The 25,290-nt window shown below is 46.7% G+C and overlaps 1 protein-coding gene across 1 annotated transcript in view; it reads left to right on the forward strand.

Moving 5' to 3' along the window:
• ACP3 (acid phosphatase 3) overlaps positions 1 to 25,290 on the forward strand; it is a 238,985-nt gene that overhangs the window by 45,049 nt on the left and 168,646 nt on the right. The window contains exon 4 of the mRNA XM_063922366.1: positions 20,095 to 20,247. Within this exon, the coding sequence (XP_063778436.1) occupies positions 20,095 to 20,247 (153 nt within the window). The remainder of the gene's footprint in view (positions 1 to 20,094; positions 20,248 to 25,290) is intronic.

A 25,290-nucleotide genomic window follows, 5' to 3' on the forward strand; every position in this document is an offset into this window, starting at 1 on the left:
GGCATTAATGTATCTGGCACTGTGGGGGCATATCTGGCACTGGGGGCATTAATGTATCTATCACTGTGGAGACATATCTGGCACTAGGGGCATTATTGTATCTGGCACTGTGGGGGCATTAATGTATCTGGCACTGTGGGGGCATTAATGTATCTGGCACTGTGGGGGGCATTAATGTATCTGGCACGCGGGGGGCATTAATGTATTTGGCACTGTGGGGGGCATTAATGTATCTGACACTGTGGGGGGCAATAATGTATCTGGCACTGTGTGGGCACTTATGCATCTGGCACTGGGGGCATTTATGCATCTGGCACTGGGGGCATTTATGTATCTGGCACTGGGGGCATTTCTGTATCTGGCCCTGTGGGGGCATATCTGGCACTGTGGGGGCATTTTTATATCTGGCACTGTGGGGACATATCTGGCACTGTGTGGGCATTTTTATATCTGGCACTGTGGGGGCATTTTTATATCTGGCACTGTGGGGACATATCTGGCACTGTGTGGGCATTTTTATATCTGGCACTGTGGGGACATATCTGGCACTGTGTGGGCATTTTTATATCTGGCACTGTGGGGACATATCTGGCACTGTGTGGGCATTTTTATATCTGGCACTGTGGGGGCACTTATGTATCTGGCACTGTGTGGGCACTTATGTATCTGGCACTGTGGGGGCATTTATGTATCTGGCACTTTGGGGGCATTTATGTATCTGAACTGTGGGTGCATATCTGGCACTGTGTGGCCATTTATGTAGCTGGCACTGCTGGGGGGCATGTCACGTGTAGCTGGCACTGCTGGGGGGGCATGTCATGTGTAGCTGGCACTGCTGGGGGGGCATGTCACGTGTAGCTGGCACTGCTGGGGAGCATGTCACGTGTAGCTGGCACTGCTGGGGGGCATGTCACGTGTAGCTGGCACTGCTGGGGGGCATGTCATGTAGTGTTCCCGCTAGGCGTCTGTGGCTAGGCAATGTGTCTCAGTGCTCTCCCTGGTGCAATGTGTCTCAGTGCTGTGCCTGACGCAAAGTGTATAGGAGGTTCTACCTGGTGCAGTGTGTATTAGCTGCACTACTGTGTGGTGTAATGCAAATTGCCACTATTATGTGGCCACGTACCTTCCCCACGAAGTAACTCCCCTTAATTTTTGCTGCGCGCCTTCGGCGCGCACTGTCCATGCTTTGGCATATAGGTATGGGAACAACAAGCAGTATGTACATCATTTTGCCCTCCTAACTTAAAAATGTGCCCTCCCTGTGATCAGCACCATGCCCTAAAAAGTGAACACTATCATGTGTAGCTGGCACTGCTGGGGGGCATGTCATGTGTAGCTGGCACTGCTGCGGGGCATGTCATGTCTAGCTGGCACTGATGCGGGGCATGTCATGTCTAGCTGGCACTGCTGGGGGGGCATGTCACGTGTAGCTGGCACTGCTGGGGGGGCATGTTACGTGTAGCTGGCACTGCTGGGGGGCATGTCATGTCTATCTGGCACTGCACATTATGTGTATCTGGCACTATACTGGAGACATTGTGTGTAAGGAACACTACTGTGGCTATGTGTAAGGCTGCTAATTGTGTGAAAATATATTTATAGTTTGATATGAAGTTACGAGGCCACGCCCACTTTTCCAGAGGCCACACCCACTTTTCCAGGAGCGCGCGTCGTAGGGGGAGGGGGGGGGCGCTTTTACATTTTCTCGCTCAGGGTGCTAGTAGGCCTGGAGCCGGCCCTGCATATACTTACCTTATCCCTGGCACGGTATGTGATCTTCTCTATTAGAATCCCGATACATGGATGACAAAATATATTTACTCAGTGAGTATTTCTCACCTACCTTTAAGCAGATCGGTCCTCTTCTCCATGTAGGCATCCAGGGTTTAAAAAATAAAAATAAAACAAATGCCCCAATCCCTCCGGACTCACTAGAATGTGCTCTGCTACAAAAATTCCACCAACAACCGACTCCAGGCTTGTGCAAAAACAACAAACACCTTTTATTCAGGTAGCTCAAATACAGAGAAACACATAAAACAAAGATCACTGTCTTTAGTATAAACAACCAGGGAGGTTAGGCCCTGCCTCACTCCCTCTTCCTAAATAAGGAACCCTTTCAGGTCCCGGATTCCTGACACTAGTGCCCAGCCTTCCGGATCCCACTGTCCCTAGCAAGCCTATCACCTAGACAACTAACTGCCTTCAGGAGCCCTGACTCATGGGAGAGACTCTGTACGCAGGTGCTGGCTGATGAAGCAACTTCTTGGGCTAAGAAGCCTATAAGGCCTGGTCTGGGCCAAATGGATGGGAACCTGGTCCCTACACACTTCCCATCTACCCCCAGGACCCTGTGTATAGCTTACAGGTGGCAAAGTACCTCTCCTGCCACAGTACATGCTGTACATACAGTGTGGTTCCTGCAAGTAGAGGAACCCATATGAGTACGGTTGCTTGTAGGGCTTTCAGCCAATCAGCAGCCGCTACTATGGTTACTGCCCAAAGCTTGGCTGTGAGCAGCCTGTCAATCAACAGTCAGACCTTTGTTGATTGACAATCAGGCCACTTACAGCCAATCTGATTTTTAACTAATTACTTTTACACACAGAAGCATGCATGTAGGGACGGTGCTAGGGTGTTCAACTACCCTCTGCAAACTATACAGTAATTTTGCACCTTCACTCCCATAACTTATAAAGGGACAGCGCAAACCTTCAAAAAGGAATGTGTTCTCGCAAGGAAGAGGCGTGGCCGCACAACAGTACCTCCAATTCCAATTACACCACACAGTAGCACAATCATATTCACATTACACCGCATGTAGTTCCCCTGATTCATATTACACCACATAGTAATGTTCCTGGGGGGTCATTCCGAGTTGTTCGCTCGGTAAAAATCTTCGCATCGCAGCGATTTTCCGCTTAATGTGCATGCGCAATGTCTGCACTGCGACTGCGCCAAGTAAATTTGCTATGCAGTTAGGATTTTTACTCACGGCTTTTTCATCGTTCTGGCGATCGTAATGTGATTGACAGGAAATGGGTGTTACTGGGCGGAAACAGGCCGTTTTATGGGCGTGTGGGAAAAAACGCTACCGTTTCCGGAAAAAACGCAGGAGTGGCCGGAGAAACGGGGGAGTGTCTGGGAGAACGCTGGGTGTGTTTGTGACGTCAAACCAGGAACGACAAGCACTGAAATGATCGCAGATGCCGAGTAAGTCTGAAGCTACTCAGAAACTGCTACGAGGTGTGTAATCGCAATATTGCGAATACATCGTTCGCAATTTTAAGATGCTAAGATTCACTCCCAGTAGGCGGCGGCTTAGCATGAGCAAATCTGCTAAAATCCGCTTGCGAGCGAACAACTCGGAATGACCCCCCTTATACATGTTATACCACACAGTAGTACCTTTTATACACAATGCCCCTTATATACGTTACGCTGCACAGTAGTACCCCTTGTACACAATGCCCACAGAAATGTGAGGTGCCAATATTTGCAAACGTTCATTCTTACTTTACTAAAGTTTTTTTGTTATTATTATTAATTTTTTAATGTGGTCTGCATCATTGTAGCAAATACTGGGGTCATATAAAAAAACATTACATGATTATTATCAACAGTTATTTATACAGAATATATGATAAAGAACACAGTGTCACTGACCTAGGTTGGGGGTGTTGTGAACTCGGGGGTTCTCCCGATGGTAGGGGAGAGGAACCACAGTTGGGTCGGAACAGGGATGGCTTAATATAGTCTTCCGCATACAGGACTCTGACAGTAGAGCTTGGTGAAAATATTAAAGAACTTTATTGCAGGAAGAGAGCAACACAATGTCACATAGCAGAGGAGGAATGTATGGGGAAATGTCCAGGCCTATAGGAGAACTTGTAAGCAATGCTGAGGATTCCAGGAAAAGAAGTACTTGTGAGTGTTGGTACAAGATAATAATGACTGAAGAACTTGCAAGTGATGTTTTTAAAGAAACTGGTGATTTGAAGAACTGGTGAACGGTGGTTAAAGACTCTGACGATTTGAAACACTTGGGAGCGGTGGTTAAAGACACTGATGATTTGTAGAACTTGAGAACGGTGGTTAAAGACACTGATGATTTGTAGAACTTGAGAGCGGTGGTTAAAGACACTGATGATTTGTATGATTTGAGAGCGGTGATTAAAGACACTAATGATTTGTAGAACTTGAGAGCGGTGGTTAAAGACACTGATGATTTGTAGAACTTGAGAGCGGTGGTTAAAGACACTGATGATTTGTAGAACTTGAGAGTGGTGATTAAAGACGCTGATGATTTGTAGAACTTGAGAGCGGTGATTAAAGACACTGATGATTTGTAGAACTTGAGAGCGTTGATTAGCCCGCAGCACACGCTGACTCCAAGAAGCACTGGTGACTGGATTGCAGAGAAACACACCAGCTGCAGTATACGCTGAACTGTGCAGCAACTGGCACCTGGAAGTGCCGGAGACACTGGGGTACGACTGCAGAGAGATACATCGGGAACAAGAGCACTGGCATCCACGTCAGGGGAAAAGACGATACTCAGGCACCGAGGCTCTGCCCGGCGTCTGACTTTGAATCTCGCGCCTCCGCTGGATTGGCGGAACAGTCTGATGACGTCACCTGCTCCCCGCCCACGTGATGCCGGGTGTCATGGCGGCGCCCCTGCCCCGGGGAACCGCCGGGAGCCGCGCCAGGCAGACGCCGGAGCCCGTGGACCACCGAAGGCGGAGGCCGCAACACAGACCAGCAGGCACGCAGGGGTAAGCTCGGTGAACGCCGCCTATGGCGTGTGACAGTACCCCCTCCTCCAGGAGTGGCCCCCGGACACTTTCCAGGTTTTGTTGGATGTCTGGAATGGAAAATCCGCACCAGTCGGGGAGCCATAACTTCAGTAGCCTTGACCCAGCTCCTCTCCTCGGGGCCAAAACCTTTCCACTCCACTAAATACTGTATATTCTTGTGAAGATAACAAGAGTCAAGAATAGCTTTGATTTCAAAGTCCGTTCCAGCTTCAGACTCTGCAGAGGTTGGCCTCGGGGACTTTAAATGGAACCGGTTTAAAATAAGGGGGCGAAGGAGAGAAACATGAAAGGAGTTTGGTATCCGGAGGTGGGAAGGCAATCCCAATTTGCAGACAACCGGATTCAGGACTTGTAACACGGGGTAAGGACCAATAAACTTTGGGGCGAACTTCATAGTTGGCATCCTTAACCGGAGGTTGCGGGTGCAGAGCCATACCCTGTCACCAACCTTGTATTGGGGAGCTGCTCGTCGCTTCCTATCCGCAAAGAACTTATAGCGGCCGGAGACTCTCTTGAGATTAGCATGAACTCAACTCCAAATTTGACTGAAGTGCCGAAGAGTAGAGGCTGCAGCAGGAACATCCTCCGGAGGACAAATGGGTAATTCAGGAACTTGAGGATGGAACCCATAATTAATGAAAAATGGGGACTCACCAGTCGAAGAGTGGTACAGATGATTATGGGCAAACTCGGCCCATGGCAACAGTTCCACACAATCATCTTGCGAGGGAGAGAGATAAACACGGAGAAAAGTCTCTAAATCTTGATTGACGCGTTCAGTTTGCCCGTTGGTCTGTGGATGGTAAGCGGATGAAAACTTGAGTTTTATTTGTAAGGCCATACAAAGAGCTCTCCAGAATCTTGCAGTGAATTGTACCCCCCAGTCAGAGACGATTTCCTTAGGTAAACCGTGCAGGCGGAAATGTTCTCGGATAAATAACAAAGCCAACTTGGGCGCTGACGGTAACCCGGTCAAAGGTACAAAATGTGCCATCTTAGAGAAACGGTCGATAATTACCCAGACAGTATTGTGACCCTTGGAGAGGGGCAATTCAGTGACAAAGTCCATAGAGATATGGGTCCAAGGCCTCTGAGGAATGGACAGTGGATGCAACAACCCCACAGGAGGCAAACGAGGAATTTTGTGCTGAGCACACTGAGGACATGAGTTGACATAATCTTGAATATCCTTCTTCATAGTGTCCCACCAGTAAGACCTTCGTAGAAACCCCCACATCTTTTGAACTCCAGGATGACCGGAAAACTTGGAAATATGAGCCCACTGCAACAACCTTGGTCGAAATTTAGCTGGCACAGACATTCTCCCAGGAGGAGGACCCAGAGCGGTGGGAGCCGCCGACATAGAAACTGGACTGAGAATCAAAGCCTTCTCAACGGAATTCTCCTCATCCGGAGCTGTTAAGGAACGGGATAAAGCATCAGCCTTGGTGTTAAAAGTCCCAGCCCGGTACTTAATGACAAACGAAAACCGAGTAAAGAAGAGCGCCCATCTAGCTTGACGGGGATTCAAGCACTGGGCCGTCTTGAGGTACAGCAAATTCTTATGATCAGTGAAAATTGTAATTAGGTGTTTAGCACCTTCCAAAAGATATCTCCATTCCTCCAAGGCAGATTTTATTGCCAAAAGTTCATTGTCTCCAATGGTGTAATTCTGTTCCGCAGGAGAGAATTTGCGAGAATGGAAACCACATGGATGTAACTTCCCATCTGGAGCGTACTGCGAAAGCACGGCACCTATGCCTACCGTGGAAGCATCAACCTCCAAAAAGAATGGTTTTGAAAAATCTGGTTGCTGAAGTACTGGAGTGGACATAAAGGCTGCCTTTAACTGAGCGAACGCTGCTATAGCTTCGGAGGACCAATGACTTGGGTCAGAACCCTTCTTGGTTAGGGCAGTAATAGGTGCCACGATGGTAGAGAATACCTTTATGAATTTCCGGTAGTAATTTGCAAAGCCCAGAAATCGTTGTACCGCTTTCAAAGAAAGAGGCTGAGTCCAGTCCCGGATGGCAGTGAGTTTCTCTGGATCCATACGAAGCTCTGTGCCCGAAATGATGTAACCAAGAAATGGAATAGAAGAAACCTCAAAGGTACATTTGGAAATCTTGCCATAAAGATGATTCTCTCGTAATCAAAGAAGTACCTCTTTGACCTGTATTCTGTGCTCTGTGAGATTTTTAGAAAATATCAGAATGTCATCCAAATATACCACGACGCTTAGGTATAGCATATCCCGAAAGACTTTGTTAATGAATCCCTGGAAGGTGGCAGGAGCGTTGCTGAGGCCAAACGGCATTACCAGGTACTCGTAATGCCCGTCCCTGGTATTGAAGGCCGTCTTCCATTCGTCTCCCTGTCGGATACGTATCAAATTATAAGCTCCCCTTAAATCAAGTTTGGTGAAAACTCGGGCTCCGCGAACTCTATCAAAGAGCTCCGTAATGAGCGGCAAAGGATACTTATTCTTAATGGTGACTTCATTTAGACCACGAAAGTCAATACATGGTCTTAGCCCTCCGTCCTTCTTCACAAAAAAGAAACCCGCGCCCGCCGGGGAGGTAGAGGGCCGGATGAATCCTTTCTGCAGATTCGACTTGATATAGTCCGACATAGCTTGGGTAATGATAAGGGATAAGTGCGACCCCGAGGTGGTATTTTCCCCGGAATGAGCTCAATAGGACAGTCCCAGGGTCTGTGCAGTGGTAGCAGATCGGCCGCTTGCTCCGAGAAAACGTCATAAAAACTCCCGATAGGCCTCCGGAATGAGCCCTTCATCTGACTTGGAAGATACACGGAGCGGATAGACAGGGGTGAGACAATTTGAATGACAAAAAGGACTCCAAGATGTTATTTGTGTCGAACTCCAGTCGACGTGAGGGTTGTGAAGTTTAAGCCAAGGAAGGCCAAGAACCAGATCGTGAAGCATCTCCCGAATCACTAGGAACTCCAGATGTTCTTGATGCAGAGCTCCCACTTGCAGTTTGATTGGTACTGTACAACTTGAAATCAGACCGTTAGAAATTTGGGTACCATTGATAGCAGTCAACGTAATAGGTCGTTCGACCGACCGTAGCTGAAAACCCAGATTCTGAGCACAGGAAAGGGAAATAAAATTTCCTGCAGCCCCAGTGTCCAGCAGAGCCTTAACGGGTTTGGCTATTGACTCGGAGAACAGAGACACGGAGAGTAAACAGTCCACTGACGGAGAAGGTTTAGAAGAAACCCCTAGCTCAACTCCTCCGGAACAAGCTAGGACTGCCCGTTTCCCGGACGAGACTTGCAAAACTTGAGAAAATGATCCGCGGCTCCACAGTAGAGGCAGAGTCTACACTCACGACAACACTGACATTCCTCTGGGGACAGCCGAGTTCGATTAATCTGCATGGGTTCATCAGGACTTGGAATAACCATTTGCTTAGACGGAAAAGATCGGACCCTTGATCGATCTGACCGACTACGTTCGCCACCTCGTTCCTGCATGCGAAGATCCACCTTTACACAGAGCGAGATCAACTGTTCCAAAGAATCCGGCAAATCTCTAGTGACCAACTCGTCCTTTAGACGATCAGAGAGCCCGTTCCAAAAGGCAGCCCAAAGGGCATCATTATTCCAACGCAGTTCTGAGGCTATGGTCTGAAAATTAATCACATACTGTCCCACTGAACGAGAACCTTGTCGGACACGAAAGCAAGTCTGCAGAGGCAGCGGTCCTCCTGCCTGGCTCATCAAAGATCCTCCAGAATGACGCAATGAAATTGGTGTAACTAGAAACCAATGGATCAGATCGCTCCCATAACGGAGACACCCAATCCAACGCTGAACCCTCGAGCAAAGAAATAATGTATGCCACCTTGGACCGATCAGTAGGGAAGTTATGTGAAAGAAGTTCAAAGTGTACCTCGCACTGATTGAGAAAACCACGGCAATTCTTAGGATTCCCATTATAGCGAGAAGGAGTAGGGAGCTGAAGGCGTGACCTGGTTCCAGAGGAGGATGGAACATTACTAGAAACAACCACTGGAGCAGGTACTGGAGCTGGGGCCGGTACTACTGAAGCCAGAGAAGTCTGAATTTGATCCAGCCGGCCAGACAATTCCTGGAGATAATGCATCACCTGGCCCTGTGCTGCTTCCTGACTTTGTACTCGAGAAATCGAGTCCTGGATGGTACTTGCCTCTGGGCTCCGATCCCCCGGGTCCATGAGGCCTGAGTATACTGTCACTGACCTAGGTTGGGGGTGTTGTGAACTCGGGGGTTCTCCCGATGGTAGGGGAGAGGAACCACAGTTGGGTCAGAACAGGGATGGCTTAATATAGTCTTCCTCATACAGGACTCTGACAGTAGAGCTTGGTGAAAATATTAAAGAACTTTATTGCAGGAAGAGAGCAACACAATGTCACATAGCAGAGAAGGAACGTATGGGGAAATGTTCAGGCCTATAGGAGAACTTGTAAGCAATGCTGAGGATTCCAGGAAAAGAAGTACTTGTGAGTGTTGGTACAAGATAATAATGACTGAAGAACTTGCAAGTGATGTTTTTAAAGATACTGGTGATTTGAAGAACTGGTGAACGGTGGTTAAAGACTCTGACGATTTGAAACACTTGTGAGCGGTGGTTAAAGACACTGATGATTTGTATGACTTGAGAGCGGTGATTAAAGACACTGATTTGTAGAACTTGAGAGCGGTGGTTAAAGACACTGATGATTTGTAGAACTTGAGAGCGGTGGTTAAAGACACTGATGATTTGTAGAACTTGAGAGTGGTGATTAAAGACGCTGATGATTTGTTGAACTTGAGAGTGGTGATTAAAGACACTGATGATTTGTAGAACTTGAGAGCGGTGATTAGCCCGCAGCACACGCTGACTCCAAGAAGCACTGGTGACTGGATTGCAGAGAAACACACCAGCCGCAGTATACGCTGAACTGTGCAGCAACTGGCACCTGGAAGTGCCGGAGACACTGGGGTACGACTGCAGAGAGATACGTCGGGAACAAGAGCACTGGCATCCACGTCAGGGGAAAAGACGATACTCAGGCGCCGAGGCTCTGCCCGGCGTCTGACTTTGAATCTCGCGCCTCCGCTGGATTGGCGGAACAGTCTGATGACGTCACCTGCTCCACGCCCACGTGATGCCGGGTGTCATGGCGGCGCCCCTGCCCCGGGGAACCGCCGGGAGCCGCGCCAGGCAGACGCCGGAGCCCGTGGACCACCGAAGGCGGAGGCCGCAACACAGACCAGCAGGCATGCAGGGGTAAGCGCGGTGAATGCCGCCTATGGCGTGTGACACACTGAAGTTCCAAATGGTTGCATCATACAAAACAAGTGGTGCACTCAGCAGAAAATGTAATATTTTCTTTAGGTTATCAGTTAAAGGTTCAGGCTGCCCGGAGGCACAACATTATTGGTCCCACCATTATGTCAAAATCACCTTCATGTTAGGTCCTCTCAACACAGTACTAACCTCCCCACCCCTTCCTCCCCACCAGCAGCACAATTTACTGAGCATTTCCACCTCCTCCCTCACCAATTGCACAATAAAAAAAAAGCTATAATGTCAAATACAAAAAACAGAATCACTTGCCTCATCTGGCCATCGGCCTACAAGGGCTCTTATGTGAGTGAGCATGCTGTGTATGCCATCCCCTGCAAGTGTCACCCCTAAACACGTGCCAAGTGGGAAATCCACTACTACTCCTCATCCCTAATTATCAGAATGTATTGGGGTCAGGGGTACAGAACAGACCTCCCACCCCACAGAACAGGTCACACACACACAGTACCATCACCACCACCCATCCCAATTATCAGAATGTGCAAGGAGTCACGGGCACAGACAGACACCACCACCCCCAAGTATTACAATGAATATGGTTCAGGGGCACAGGACAGACCACCACTTCCCTCCCCAAGTACCCAGTGGGAATTCACATTCATATGACTGGGATCTGGACCTCACTGGCTATGCCGCTCATACTCTCCGGGGATCCTGACAGACTGTGTAGATCTTGGACAGCTTCCGCTTGGACATGCATGGGGTTGATGCCTTGGGCTGGGTGAAGGGCACAGACATGGCCTCTTGCTCCAGCAAGGTCGAAGTGGTGTGTGTCAGGACTTTGGAGAGCCAGGATATAAAGGTGTGATAATGCGGCTCTTCACACGGCCGGCACCGCTGCCTGTGACAGGCACAGGCTGTGGCAGCTGGCAGCAATTGTCTCATCAGCAGGGTAGCAGAGTGGGGAGAGTGCCTCTCCAGCCCAGTACCTCCTTGTTTGCAGACCTTGATGAGCAAGTAGCATCAGCCCTGCCTGCATGGATTTTGCTGATCTATGAAGGCTTCTGTCACACTCGCATCTTGTAATGAAACACGCATTACAAGGTGCGAGTTTACCTGCAAAAAAACTCACATGGACTTGCATGCTAGGCACAGTTGCATACACCGGCTTGCACCCTATTACATTGTACGAGTTTCAGTACAAACTTGCACTCCATTCATAGGTGTGCGCAGGGGGGGTGCCTGGTGCGCACAGGCACCCCCTAATGTCTGGCACCCCGATCTCACATGCCTGATGCAGCGATCGCCAAGCAGGCTGATTACTGTCCCCTCTGCGCTGCACCCTGTCAGGACTGTATTACTGACCGGAAGCCTGGGTTAATCAAGGGTGCCACTGCCACCGGATTTCAAACTCCCGGCTCCACCTCCATGTACAAAAACTGCGTGATGTGACGTGATGACGTCATACTGCTCGCACGCCCACCCGCCACACGCCCACCTCTATCCTTCTATTCTATGCCAATGCCAGCCACTGATGAGGATCAGCATGCAGCCAGCGTTCCTCTTAGGAAGACAAATTCAATACTGGCAGGCGGTTGGCAGTAGCATTGACACGTCACTTGTTTTTCCAGCAGCAGCAGTACTAGTCTGCGACTGTCAATGTCAGTGAGTTACTGACTTGTAAGTAAGCTGCTGCCGCTTGCAGAGGAAAGAGAGGGGGAGCCAGACCAGGCTGATGAGGAGCAGTGTAATTGCAGTGAGTGCCATCAGGGATGTTTGTTTGGTGCACACCACAACATCTGACAATGTATCTGCTTTATTAGGATTGGTACAAGGGTGGATATTTTATATTGCATTGACCATCAATAGATGGTACTACACACGCCCAAAAGGCGGTGCTAGACACACCCCTCCAACGGTGCACCCCCTAATAAAATGTGCTGCGCACGCCTATGACTCCATTACATTTCACCTGTTATGTAATCGCAGCGGTACAGCACTGTTATAGACAGATTTCAGGCAGCCACAATATGAGAAAGCTGCAATAGTAATTTACAGATGTGTGTATTCAGTGGAATACCCCTATGCAGTCTATAATGTTGGTATATGGAGTGTGCTACTGTCCTTCCTCATGTTGGTTCACACACTGAAGCATTCTGCTTTAACAAAATATCCACCATTCTGTATTCTGTGAACGGTGCCATATTGTCCATTGTGTTTAAGCATTGTAGTGGTACACACACGTGTGTTTTTTTTAAATCTATTTATATCATTAAAATAAAAACCAGTAAAATGCCAGTCATCATGTTCAAGTGAAAGAGGCTGCCCAGTATTTCTCTACCAAAACACTTTTAAATTTCCTACTCACAGCTCCTTTGGCAGCCGCATATAAATAGATTTTAACCCCCGAAAATACCCAGTTTTTACATCTGGACTCCTGCTGGTATCCTCATCATAAAGAGGGGGATAGCAGTGAACTGATCATTTTACAAGCCAGGTCATATCTATAGCTCCATTTCCTGGTCTTCCTACACATGTCTGGCACAGGTTAAACTTTATAGTTAATCAAATGTCAGGGCTAATTATATTTCAGGGATGCACCACATTCCCGATATACTAACTAACCTCATGCAAGCTGTAAATATGGCTCATTCACCACCTGCCATTTTGTGAAGCCAGTTTCAGTACACTCATCCGAGATTTCTAGTTGCTAACTATTTATTGGTTAAATGAATGTCTAAAAACTTATAAGATATACTGTATGTTTAGTTTTCCGCTAAAATTAATGATATTTACACAAAAAGCCACAACAAGCTCGCGAGACTTATATAACCTGTTAATATTTTAATTGCTTGTGTGCATTATAAATCTGTTTACTCCAAAATGCAATTAGTGCTTGGAGTTTGGAATTGTATCCTGTAATAAAATGTGGCCAAGAAAAACAACCCTGCTGATTTGTTATCTAATTGGTACATGATTCTTTTCTACTTTCACAGTAATTTGTTTAAAACCTCTGTGCCAACTTTATGAGGAAAAAGTCGGTATTGACGAGAGGAAAATTGCTACGCGTTCTGCACAGGCTCCAGTATATTGCATGAGGGATACGGGCCCTCATTCCGAGTTGTTCGCTCGCAAGCTGCTTTTAGCAGCTTTGCACACGCTAAGCCGCCGCCTACTGGGAGTGAATCTTAGCTTATCAAAATTGCGAACGAAAGATTAGCAGAATTGCGAATAGACACTTCTTAGCAGTTTCTGAGTAGCTCCAGACTTACTCGGCATCTGCGATCAGTTCAGTCAGTTTCGTTCCTGGTTTGACGTCACAAACACACCCAGCGTTCGCCCAGACACTCCTCCGTTTCTCCAGCCACTCCCGCGTTTTTCCCAGAAACGGTAGCGTTTTTTCCCACACGCCCATAAAACGGCCTGTTTCCGCCCAGAAACACCCACTTCCTGTCAATCACACTCCGATCGCCTGAACGAAGAAAAAGCTGTGAGTAAAATACCTAACTGTATAGCAAATTTACTTGGCGCAGTCGCAGTGCGAACATTGCGCATGCACACTAAGCGGAAAATCGCTGCAATGCGAAAAAAATTACCGAGCGAACAACTCGAAATGACCCCCACAATCTCCTATATAATAGCCCAGATCTGTCACTCTGTGACTGTGTGGATAACGCTGGGAGTGGCTAGGAGCTCTCATTGGGTTAGCAGCAGGTCTATCACACCCAGTCCACAGCTGATTGGGCGAGAAACGCCCTCCCACACAGGTTACATCCAATGGGAGGCTCTGCCCTTTGGCTGCTGTGTGTTCCCAGAGCATGATTAACAATGGTGCTGATGGAGCTGCAGCTCTAGGTCCACACCCCTAAATAGGCTCACTGCAACTGCAGCAACATACCCTCCAACAATTTACACATAAAAATTGCTACAAATTCTGAAAGTGGGTGTGGCCACGCCTCTTTTCCTATACTTTCAATGGAAGTTTGGAGAGCCAAAAATCGTTACAGACCATAAAAAAAAGGTACTGTACCTGCCAAAAAGGTGCAACTGGAGGATATGCCACTGCATCTGCAGCAAGTCTCTGCGCTGTAGATAGGGGAAAAAATACTTTTGCTGCCATGTCCTATGTCCTGCTGCCAGCCTGCCTGCCCCCTCCGGCATCAACAATCCCCACTCCTTAGCCGCGGTATAGTTGCGGCCACCGGCTTTGATGTGTATGAAAGCGGCACAACAGAAGGCTTTCATAGCCTTCCCTACACCACATACTCTCTAAGCCCCGCAGCCTCCTCTACGCGTGATGTCACAGAAGTGCCTCCCCGCCACAGCTGCGCCCAGATCCCCAGAGGCCCTGACTCTGCAACATAGCACCTGGGCTGCCAGCCTGGAAGCCCCAAGATGGCTAATGTAACGGATAGAGTGGGTGATATCGCGGAGGCTAATGTCTGGACACTAAATCAATGTAAAAGGTGACAGTGCTGTGCAGTGCAGTGGGTGTGCAGTGTCACTTTTAAATTGATTCAGCCAGTAAGTCCGTTCTACTGGCCAGTCACTATTGTTAGCGCCGGTGTCCCAATGCGCCGCATTATAGGAAAGCATTCCGGTGCTAAGTCCTAGTTTATTGAGTACATCTTCTTCCCTGTAATGCGGCGCGTTGGGGCACCAGCGCCAATAATAGTGACTGGCTACTTGGCTGCTGTGCGTGTCTCCGGGAGAGCCACTGCCAAAGGGAGGACAGCAGCTTAGCTGCTTCTGGGAGAAGCAGGAGAAGCATGACCCACCCCTCCCCCACTCTCAGTACCTCCGGGCCCCATTCGCAGCACCCCCACACCACCCCTCCACCACCCGCGGTTTCTCCAAACACCCTTCCCCACCAGCGGCACCTCTGCAACTGCTCCTCCCTCACCCGCTGTGGTTTCATACCCCACCCCCACTCACGGTACCACCGCACCAGCCCCTACCCCACCCACAGCACCACCGCACCAGGCCTAGCACCACCCCCGCAACCGCCCCTCCCCCACCAGTGGCACCCTCAGACCCCCTCCCCCATCCGAGTCTCCCCCGCACCTGCCACTCCCCCAACCACAGCACCTACTGGGTGATTCATCTGACCCTGCATGCGCTGTTCACGCCGTTGCAAGGGGCTGCGGCCTCTTAACCATTGCACACCCTTTGTCTGTGCAATATTTAACCACTTACACAATTATGATTGGAGGTAATACTCCATATAATAAAAATATTGCATGCCGCAAGGGCAAGGGTTAAGGGGGCGTAGCCCCTTGCGACGGTGTGAAGAGCGCCCGTAGGGCGCGATGAATCACCTAGTAAAATATATTATTATTAATTTCACGCTTTTATACATGTATTTTACATTGTTATGATAGTATTAAAAAAGGAAAGTTTGAAAGCATGGTTGTGATTATACAACATGAGAAAGAGTAAATTATCAGAGATTATTTTATTTGACAAGAGTAACATTTGTCTGGTCAGGTGCTGCACCACAGCATGCAAGTTCAGTTACTACTACATATGCTCCACTATCTTGGGTTTTGGGGCCTTGCATCTGACTACCAAGCCCATGGATCTGGCTACCAGGCCCCTGCATTTGGCTTCCAGGGTATCTGGAAATGCACCCTGCAGATAGTATTGCTGCTTCAGTACTGCCAACAGCATCCAAATGATGGTCCAGGCACATACCCCGCAGCGTGTAGAGCGTTAAGTTATGTCATGGGTTTAAGAGGCAGGGCTGGCACAGGATGGCAATGAGGCCTGCTCCTACACTGCCCAAATAACTAAATATATAGCCATATGTTTTGCAGTTGGCTGCATATGCACAATTCAATCAGTGTCATACAAAAGAGGAAGGTCTATTCCTGGTGACATTCAGTTAGAGCATTGTCGGAGTTAGGGGTGAGGGTGTCCCTAGGTACACAGTTCCCCACCCTCCTAATTTGTTATTCTCATTGATTAGTTATAAGCACTCATTTGATGATAGCCAATGTAATGTAATAATAAAAAAGCCACTATGACATTATATTTATTTTTAATTACTGTATGTTTACATACAGGCCCAGTGCTAGCCGCTCAGCAGAGGGATGCAAAGCAGAGAGGTGCCAGGCTGGAGAGGCGCTGTCCCCGCTCTGAATCCCTGCTGCTGGCTGCTGTGCCTGCACCCCACCCCCTGCTGCTGGCTGCTGCGCCTGTCACACTGTATGACAGGCATCGGCGCCGGAAGCTTTAAGACTCCAGAATAGGGTGAGCTGATAGATATCCGGCCAGCCAGACTGTTAGGTAAGTGGAGGGAAAGAGTGAGTGAGAGAGAAAGTGTGTGTGTGTGTGTGTGTGTTTGTATGTGTTGTGTGTGGGCATTATGTGTATAAGCAGCATTTCTGTGGGCATTACGTATAAGCGGTGCTACTTATATGGTCATTATGTACAAGGGGCACTACTGCTATGGCCTTATGTACAAGGGGCGCTACTGCTTTGGGCATTACGTACAAGTGATGCTAGTGCTATGGGCATTATTTATAAGGGGCGTTACTGTTATGGGCATCACGTATAAGGCGCTACTGCTGTGGGCCTTACATATAAGGTACTACTGCTCTGGGCATCACGTATAAGGCGCTACTGCTGTGGGCATTACAGATAAGTGGCGCTACTGCTATGGGCATTATGTATAAGCGGCACTACTGATATGGGCATTACGTATAAGGGACGCTACTGCTATGTGCATTACGTATAAGCAGCGCTACTACTATGGGCATTATGAATAAGGGGCACTACTACTATAAGCATTATGTGTATAAGTGGCAATACTTCTATGCGCATTATGTGTATAAGCGGCACTACTACTGTGGGCATTATGTATAAGGGGAGCTATTACTATGGGCATTATGTGTATAAGTGGCACTACTACTGTGGGCATTATGTATAAGGGGAGCTACTACTATGGACATTATGTGTATAAGTGGCACTACTACTATGGGCATTATGTATAAGCGTAGCTACTACTGTGGGCATTATGTATAAGGGGTGCTATTACTATGGGCATTATGTGTATAAGTGACATTACTAATATGGGCATTATATATAAGGGGCACTACTGCTGTGGGCATTATCTGTATAAGCGGCACTACTACTATGGGCATTATGTATAAGGAGTGATATTACTATTGGCATTATGTGTATAAGCAGTGCTACTACTGTGGGCATTACGTATAAGGGGCGCTACTACTATGGACATTATATGTATAAGCGGCACTACTTCTATGCACATTATGTGTATAAGCGGCACTACTACTGTGTTCATTATGTATAAGGGGAGCTATTACTATAGGCATGTGTATAAGCGGCACTACTACTATGGGCATTATGTATAAGCATCGGTACTACTGTGGGCATTATGTATAAGGGGTGCTACTACTATGGGCATTATGTCTAAGGGGCGCTATAAATAAGGGCATTTTGTGTATAAGCGGCACTACTAATATGGGCATCATATATAAGGGGCACTACTGCTGTGGGCATTATGTGTGTAAACGGCATTACTACTATGGGCATTATGTATAAGGGGTGCTATTACTATGGGCATTGTGTGTATAAGTGACATTACTAATATGGGCATTATATATAAGGGGCACTACTGCTGTGGGCATTATCTGTATAAGCGGCACTACTATTATGGACATTATGTATAAGGAGCGATATTACTATTGGCATTATGTGTATAAGCAGTGCTACTACTGTGGGCATTACGTATAAGGGGCGCTACTACTATGGACATTATATGTATAAGCGGCACTACTTCTATGCACATTATGTGTATAAGCGGCACTACTACTGTGTTCATTATGTATAAGGGGAGCTATTACTATAGGCATGTGTATAAGCGGCACTACTACTATGGGCATTATGTATAAGCATCGGTACTACTATGGGCATTATGTATAAGGGGTGCTACTACTATGGGCATTATGTCTAAGGGGCGCTATAACTAAGGGCATTTTGTGTATAAGCGGCACTACTAATATGGGCATCATATATAAGGGGCACTACTGCTGTGGGCATTATGTGTGTAAACGGCATTACTACTATGGGCATTATGTATAAGGGGCGCTATTACTATGGGCATTATGTGTATAAGCGTCTCTACTACTATGGGCATTATGTATAAGGGGCGCTATTACTATGGGCATTATGTGTATAAGCGGCTCTACTACTATGGGCATTATGTATAAGGGGCGCTATTACTATGAGCATTATCTGTATAAGCGGCACTACTATTGGGGGTTCTATTGTGCGGCCATGCCCCTTCCTTGTGAGACCACACCACTATGGTGCATGCTGTCCATTTGTAAAGCATGGGAGGGCGCAAATGTATAGTTTGCAGAGGGCGCCGAACACCCTAGCACCGGCCCTGTATACATATTTACTAAGTAGTACAGCTTACAGGGCTCCAATCAAGATGGTATATGGTACAGTACAGTGGGAATATTTAGCAGTTACTGGTATATTTTGGGCTGACAGTACCAACAAAAGCATCCACAGGTGCCACTCCTAGGCACTGAGTTAGAGCTCATACATATCAAGCAAGTTCTGAATGGGCAGTAGGACTTTCTGTTCCCAGATGTTAACTGATTAGGGCAAGTGGGGAAAGAGGGAGGGAAATGACACAATAACATAGTACTTGCTAGTATTTAATTATGGCAGGGAAAGATTTTAGAATTTGGTAGAGAGAATTAAAAGAAAGCAACACATAAGGAAAGACATAACTGCAGTGGTAAAGAAACAAAAATAATAGCGTGGAGTATAAAAACAACCCCAGAAAGAACCTAAAGCAAAAAAAAAGGAAAGGTAGTCAGTATGACAGTGTGAATGTATACAGTAAAATAAAATTGCAGTTGGTGGGATGTACTAAAGGGAAAATGCAGCCAAAACCCAAAAACTGATGTTTTCAAAATTTGGCAGCATTTCCCATATGTACCAAGCTCTAGAATGTGATGCATTTTGGGGCTTGGATGCAATGGGTAACACCAGGTTTTGCTGGCATTACCCAATAGTAGCCTATGGTCTTCTCTGTGCATTTTCCCCTGAGAGGGATCCAATCTGATCCCTCCCAGCACCCCCCATAGCCACTACGTCACTCTGGCCATGCACAGAAGGTCTCCCAGGTCCTAAACCCGGGAGTCCTTCTATCGCAAAGTATAGCTCTCATCGGGAGGGCTGTCCTTTGCAAATTTTATTTCAATTTAAATACAAAGGTAGGTACGCGATGTGTGGCGGGATGTACCGCATTGCAGATGGGGTGCTTTCGACATCACGCCCAGTTTGTGAGGCGGCTGCATTTCCAGGCTAGACAGATGCCCCTTTTAAACTGCAATCTCGGGTTCCAGCCCGGGTCACTGAACACAGGTTTGAAGCTGTGTCACACCGCAAGCTGGACCTAGGTTATTGCCAGGGCTTCTCCTCTGCCAACGCTTGGGAACCCTTACACACCATGCCATGACCCAGGTTATCCCGGTAATAACCAGGGTCAAAGTGGCTATGTGAAAGGGGTTAGAGAGTGGTGAGAACATCTGGGCTGGGCTACACTGCACAAGAAGATAAAAATTCAAGTAAAAACGGCTGAGCAAAGTAACAGGGAAAATTATGATAACAGAGAGCCGACGTGTATAAAAAGGAGTTTATTAAACAAAGAAAATAAAAACATGTATACACAAAATGATTAGTAAAACTTGATTAGATACCGTGAGATAATGATATTGTTTTGCACCCTGATGGTATAAAAGCAAAACTTATCTACCAATAATCGTGGCTGAGTAGCAGCAAGAGACCATATAGCACTGATTGTACTCAGAGTACAATCAGTGCTATATGGTCTCTTGCTGCTACTCAGCCACGATTCCGACAGCCGGTATATCGAGTGCCTCCTGTCAAAATACTGTGAGACCGCTGGCATAATTTTCTTTTGTCTCTTAGGTTTATGTAAGAAGCACAGACATGGATCGTACACTAATGAGCGCCCAGGCAAATCTTGCTGGTTTGTTCCCACCCATTGGGAAGCAAGTATGGAACGCTAATTTCACATGGCAACCAATACCTGTGCATACAGTGCCATTGTCAGAAGACAATGTGAGTGTTAATATTATTTATTTACAGCATGATTAAACATTCTGTGTTACACAATACTTTATATGAAAATACACGGTCGAGTCACATTATTATTACCACCTCCTACATTTGAAATTGGCAGCGCGTAGCCCATGAAGTACATCACGTCTCATGCTCTGGCTTGGTGGGTGTAAAAGGTGTGCGGTAGGCTGTCTGCACACATATCACTTATCGCTGTCATGGGTGGAAGGGGCGATTTATCCAATTCACAAAAAGGGATGATTATCGGCTTTCAGGCCAGGGGTGGCAGTATATATGAAACAGTGCAGTTTGTGAACTGTCCGCGTGCTGCTGTGGTGAAGGTGTATCGTGACAGGACAAATGTCACCATTGCGAATAACGAACGTGGAAACCGCACCACATGCCATTAATGTGAGGTGAACGTCGGCTACGAAGGTGCGTGAGGGCCAACCAACACACTACAATGGTGCAGCTCACTGATAAAATTAACATGGGGTTAACCCGCTGGTCATCATAGTAATGTGACTCGGACGTGTGTGTATGTATATATATATATATATATATATACATACAGTTGTGCTCATAAGTTAACATACCCTAGCAGAATTTGTGATTTTCTGGCCATTTGTCAGAGAATATGAATGATAACTCACAAACTTTTCTTTCACTCATGGTTAGTGGTTGGGTGAAGCCATTTATTGTCAAGCAACTGTGTTTACTCTTTTTAAATCATAATGACAACAGAAACTACCCAAATGACCCTGTTCAAAAGTTTACATACCCCAGTTCCTAATACCGTATATTGCCCCCTTTAACATCAATGACAGCTTGAAGTCTTTTGTGGTAGTTGTGGATGAGGCTCTTTATTTTCTCAGATGGTAAAGCTGCCCATTCTTCTTGGCAAAAAGCCTCCAGTTCCTGTAAATTAATGGGCTGTCTTGCATGAACTGCACATTTGAGGGTTCCGGTATGAATGGTCGACCATGTTATGGTCGACAGTCATTAGGTCGACCACTATTGGTCGACATTGACATGGTCGACATGGACACATGGTCGACACATGAAAATGGTCGACACGTGAAAGGTCGACATATGAAAAGGTCGACATGAGTTTGTTTTTTGTTTTTTTTTGTCGTTTTTTGCGTAAAGTGACTGGGAACCCCAATTAGTGCACCGCGTCCCCTCGCATGGCTCGCTTCGCTCGCCATGCTTCGGGCATGGTGCCTTCGCTTCGCTCAGCACACTTTACCGTTCCAATCGTAGTCCATGTGGATCGTAAAGTATGGAAAAGTTCCCCAAAAGAAAAAAAGTTAAAAAACTAATGTCGACCTTTTCATGTGTCGACCTTTCATGTGTCGACCATTTTCATGTGTCGACCATGTGTCCATGTCGACCATGTCAATGTCGACCAATAGTGGTCGACCTAATGACTGTCGACCATAACATGGTCGACCATGTGAACGGATACCACATTTGAGATCTCCCCAGAGTGGCTCAATGATATTGAGGTCAGGAGACTGAGATGGCCACTCCAGAACCTTCACTTTTTTCTGCTGTAGCCAATGACAGGTCGACTTGGTCTTGTGTTTTGGATCATTGTCATGTTCGAAACGTCCAAGTACGTCCCATGCGCAGGTGCAAATTTTCCTCCAGTATTTTCTGATATTTGTTCAGGATGCAAAGAAAAATCCACAAATAACTTCAGTTGAAATACAGGACTCTCTGAAAAAAAGTGGTGTGGTTGTTTCAAGATGCACAATAAGGAAGCATTTGAAGAAAAATGGGCTGCATGGTCGAGTCGCCAGAAGAAAGCCATTACTACGCAAATGCCACAAAGCATCCGGCTTACAATACTACAAACAGCACAGAGACAAGCCTCAAAACTTCTGGAACAAAGTCATTTGGAGTGATGAGACCAAAATTTTACTTTTTGGCCACAACCATAAACGTTACATTTGGAGAGGAGTCAACAAGGCCTATGATGAAAGGTACACCATTCCTACTGTGAAACACGGAGGTGGATCGCTGATGTTTTGGGGATGTGTGAGCTACAAAGGCACTGGAAACTTGGTCAAAATTGCTGGCAAGATGAATGCAGCATGTTATCAGAAAATACTGGAGGAAAATTTGCACTCATCAGCCCGGAAGCTGCGCATGGGACGTACTTGGACGTTCCAACATGACAAGAATCCAAAGCACAAGGCCAAGTCGACCTGTTATTGGCTACAGCAGAATAAAGTGAAGGTTCTGGAGTGACCATCTCAGTCTCCTGACCTCAGTATCATTGAGCCACTTTGGGGAGATCTCAATTGTGCAGTTCATGCAAGACAGCCCAAGAATTTACAGGAACTGGAGGCTTTTTGCCAAGAAGAATGGGCAGCTTTACCATCTGAGAAAATAAAGAGCCTCATACACAACTACCACAAAAGACTTCAAGCTGTCATTGATGTTAAAGGGGGCAATACACGGTATTAAGAACTGGGGTATGTAAACTTTTGATCAGGCTCATTTGGGTAGTTTCTGTTGTCATTATGATTTTAAAAGAGTAAACATAGTTGTTTGACAATAAATGGCTTCACCCAACCACTAACCATGAGTGAAAGTAAAGTTTGTGAGTTATCATTCATATTCTCTGACAAATGGCCAGAAAATCACAAATTCTGGTAGGGTATGTAAACTTATGAGCACATCTGTGTATATGTATATATATATATATATATATATTAATATATTAATATATATATATATATATATATATATATATATACTGTGTAATTTATACTGTGTATATTTATATTAGTGTTCACTCTAGGGTTGTTTTAGCAGGGTGCCGCGCCCTGCCCGTTTTTAAAAGGCAAAACCCGCCCTGCCCCTTTTGCGGCGCCCTGCTAGAACAGCCGCCCACTTCCTGCCCTCCCAGTGTGTAAAGATGCCGTGCGCATGCGCACGGCATCCATTCACGCTATGGGAGACAGCTGCGGGAAGCCCAGCACCGCCGGAGGTGCTGGGCATGCCCCCAACAGTGACGCCGCTGGCCACAGACGCCCCCTATAGCAACGTCTGTGGTCCGCACCGCCCACTAAAATGATGGTAGCGTGGCCACGCCCCCTAATTTACATGGTCACGCCCCCATTTCAGGCGCACGCAAATATGCCCCCGGAGTCCGGCGCCCTGCCTTATTTAATTTCTAGAGGGAATACTATATATATTAGAGATGTGCGCAGACCCCCGTGTTCTTCTGGTTTTGATTGTAATTCATCATTGTGTTTTGATTTTGACAAAACCACACTCAAGTGTTTTTGGTTCGGATTTCAGTTTGTTTTACAAGCAATAAAAAATGTAAAATAATTGATGCAAAATTTACAAAAATCATGTAATTTTTTTCAAGCTAAAACATGAATTTCAGATCTAAATCCCGAATTCCGGTCATGGGCAGATTAGGATCAGAGCTCCTTGGGGGATTTGGGCTAGGTTTTGGCCGGTTTGAATTTCTGGAGAACCGAACTGCAAATCTCTAATATATGCGCATACTAGTATGTTGGACCCATGCTGTATGCACCCCTCGCAGCACTGTAGCAGCGTGTCTTGCCCCCCCCCTCCACTCCAACCTCACTCTTCCCCCCCACTTGATCCAGCAAACCCCCACCCCACTCCGTACCGCCTCCTGCACCCTTCTCCCATACTTACCTGTTCAGGCGGTGGAGTCTCATCTCCTCAGTTTGTTAGGGTCTTTTCCATCATCCTCGTAGTGGGAGCTGTTGGCGCGTGTGCCCAGGCTTCCACTGTACAGGAATCGAGGAAATAGGACAGACTTTCTGAAATAACCAATATGATGCCCTAGGCAAGATTTTGGCTGGTGCCCCCTAGCACCACCGCTGGTTCCACCTCTGACATTGCACCTCTTTCCCAGCACCATCACCCCTCACTCATAGCAGTCCTTATTTTGGTGTTTGTACCCCCTATATTTTAAATAGGAACAGTTCGCACACTTGGCGCACAGCACAAAAAGGGGTGTGTTTTTGCTGGCAAGGGGCATGGTCACACAATAGTAACCCCAATTCCAATTACGCCACACAGTACTGCAACTTTATTCACATTTGATCATGCAATAGTATCCATAATTCATATTACATCCCACAGTAGTATCACTTTACCTTATAAACGTTACTCCTCACAGTAGAGCCCCTTATTCACATTACATCACACTGAATTGCTCCTTATTCACATTATACCACACTCTATTGCTCTTTATTCACATTAGATGACACAGTAGTGCCCTTTCTATACGCAACGCCACATAGTAGAGTACCTTATACACAATGCCACACATTAGTAATGCATTTATACACATAATTCCACACAGTAATGCCCCTTACACATATGAGACACATTATTAATGTCCTTATACACATAATGCGCCTTACACATTATGACAACCTTTATTAATGCCCTTTTACACATAATGTCCCTTACACATATGCCGCACATTATTAATGCCCTTATACACATAATGACACATAGTGCCCCCTACACATTTGCTGCACATTTTTAGTGCCCCTATACACAACACACATACAGTAGTACCCTGTTACACATATGTCGCACATTATTAATGCCCTTATACACATAACGACACACATAGTGCCCCTTACACATATGTTGCACATTATTAATGCATTTTTACATGACACACACAATGCTCCTTACACATATTCCAAACACTACTGCGCAACCAACCCACTCACATGTACACAGCACTCACACTGCCACTGACACTGTGACCTCTGTCTCTGTTTGGATACAGATGTGTCCTCATAAATCTTGCCTCAATGCTAACGTCAGGCACCTTTTTTTATGAAAGTGCATCTTATTTGCATTGTTATGTGGCTAGGATGGACAAACAGCTACTGCTGATTAAAATGAAATGCTGCATGCCTATATACTGTGTGAGACTGTGGCTGTATCTGCCAGTGCCGTAACTAGGCATTTTAGCGCTGTGTGCAAGAAACGACATTGGCGCGCCCCCCCCCCATGTAAGATAGG

This window comes from Pseudophryne corroboree, chromosome 5 (genome assembly GCF_028390025.1).
Source record: "Pseudophryne corroboree isolate aPseCor3 chromosome 5, aPseCor3.hap2, whole genome shotgun sequence".
NCBI classification, from domain to species: domain Eukaryota; kingdom Metazoa; phylum Chordata; class Amphibia; order Anura; family Myobatrachidae; genus Pseudophryne; species Pseudophryne corroboree.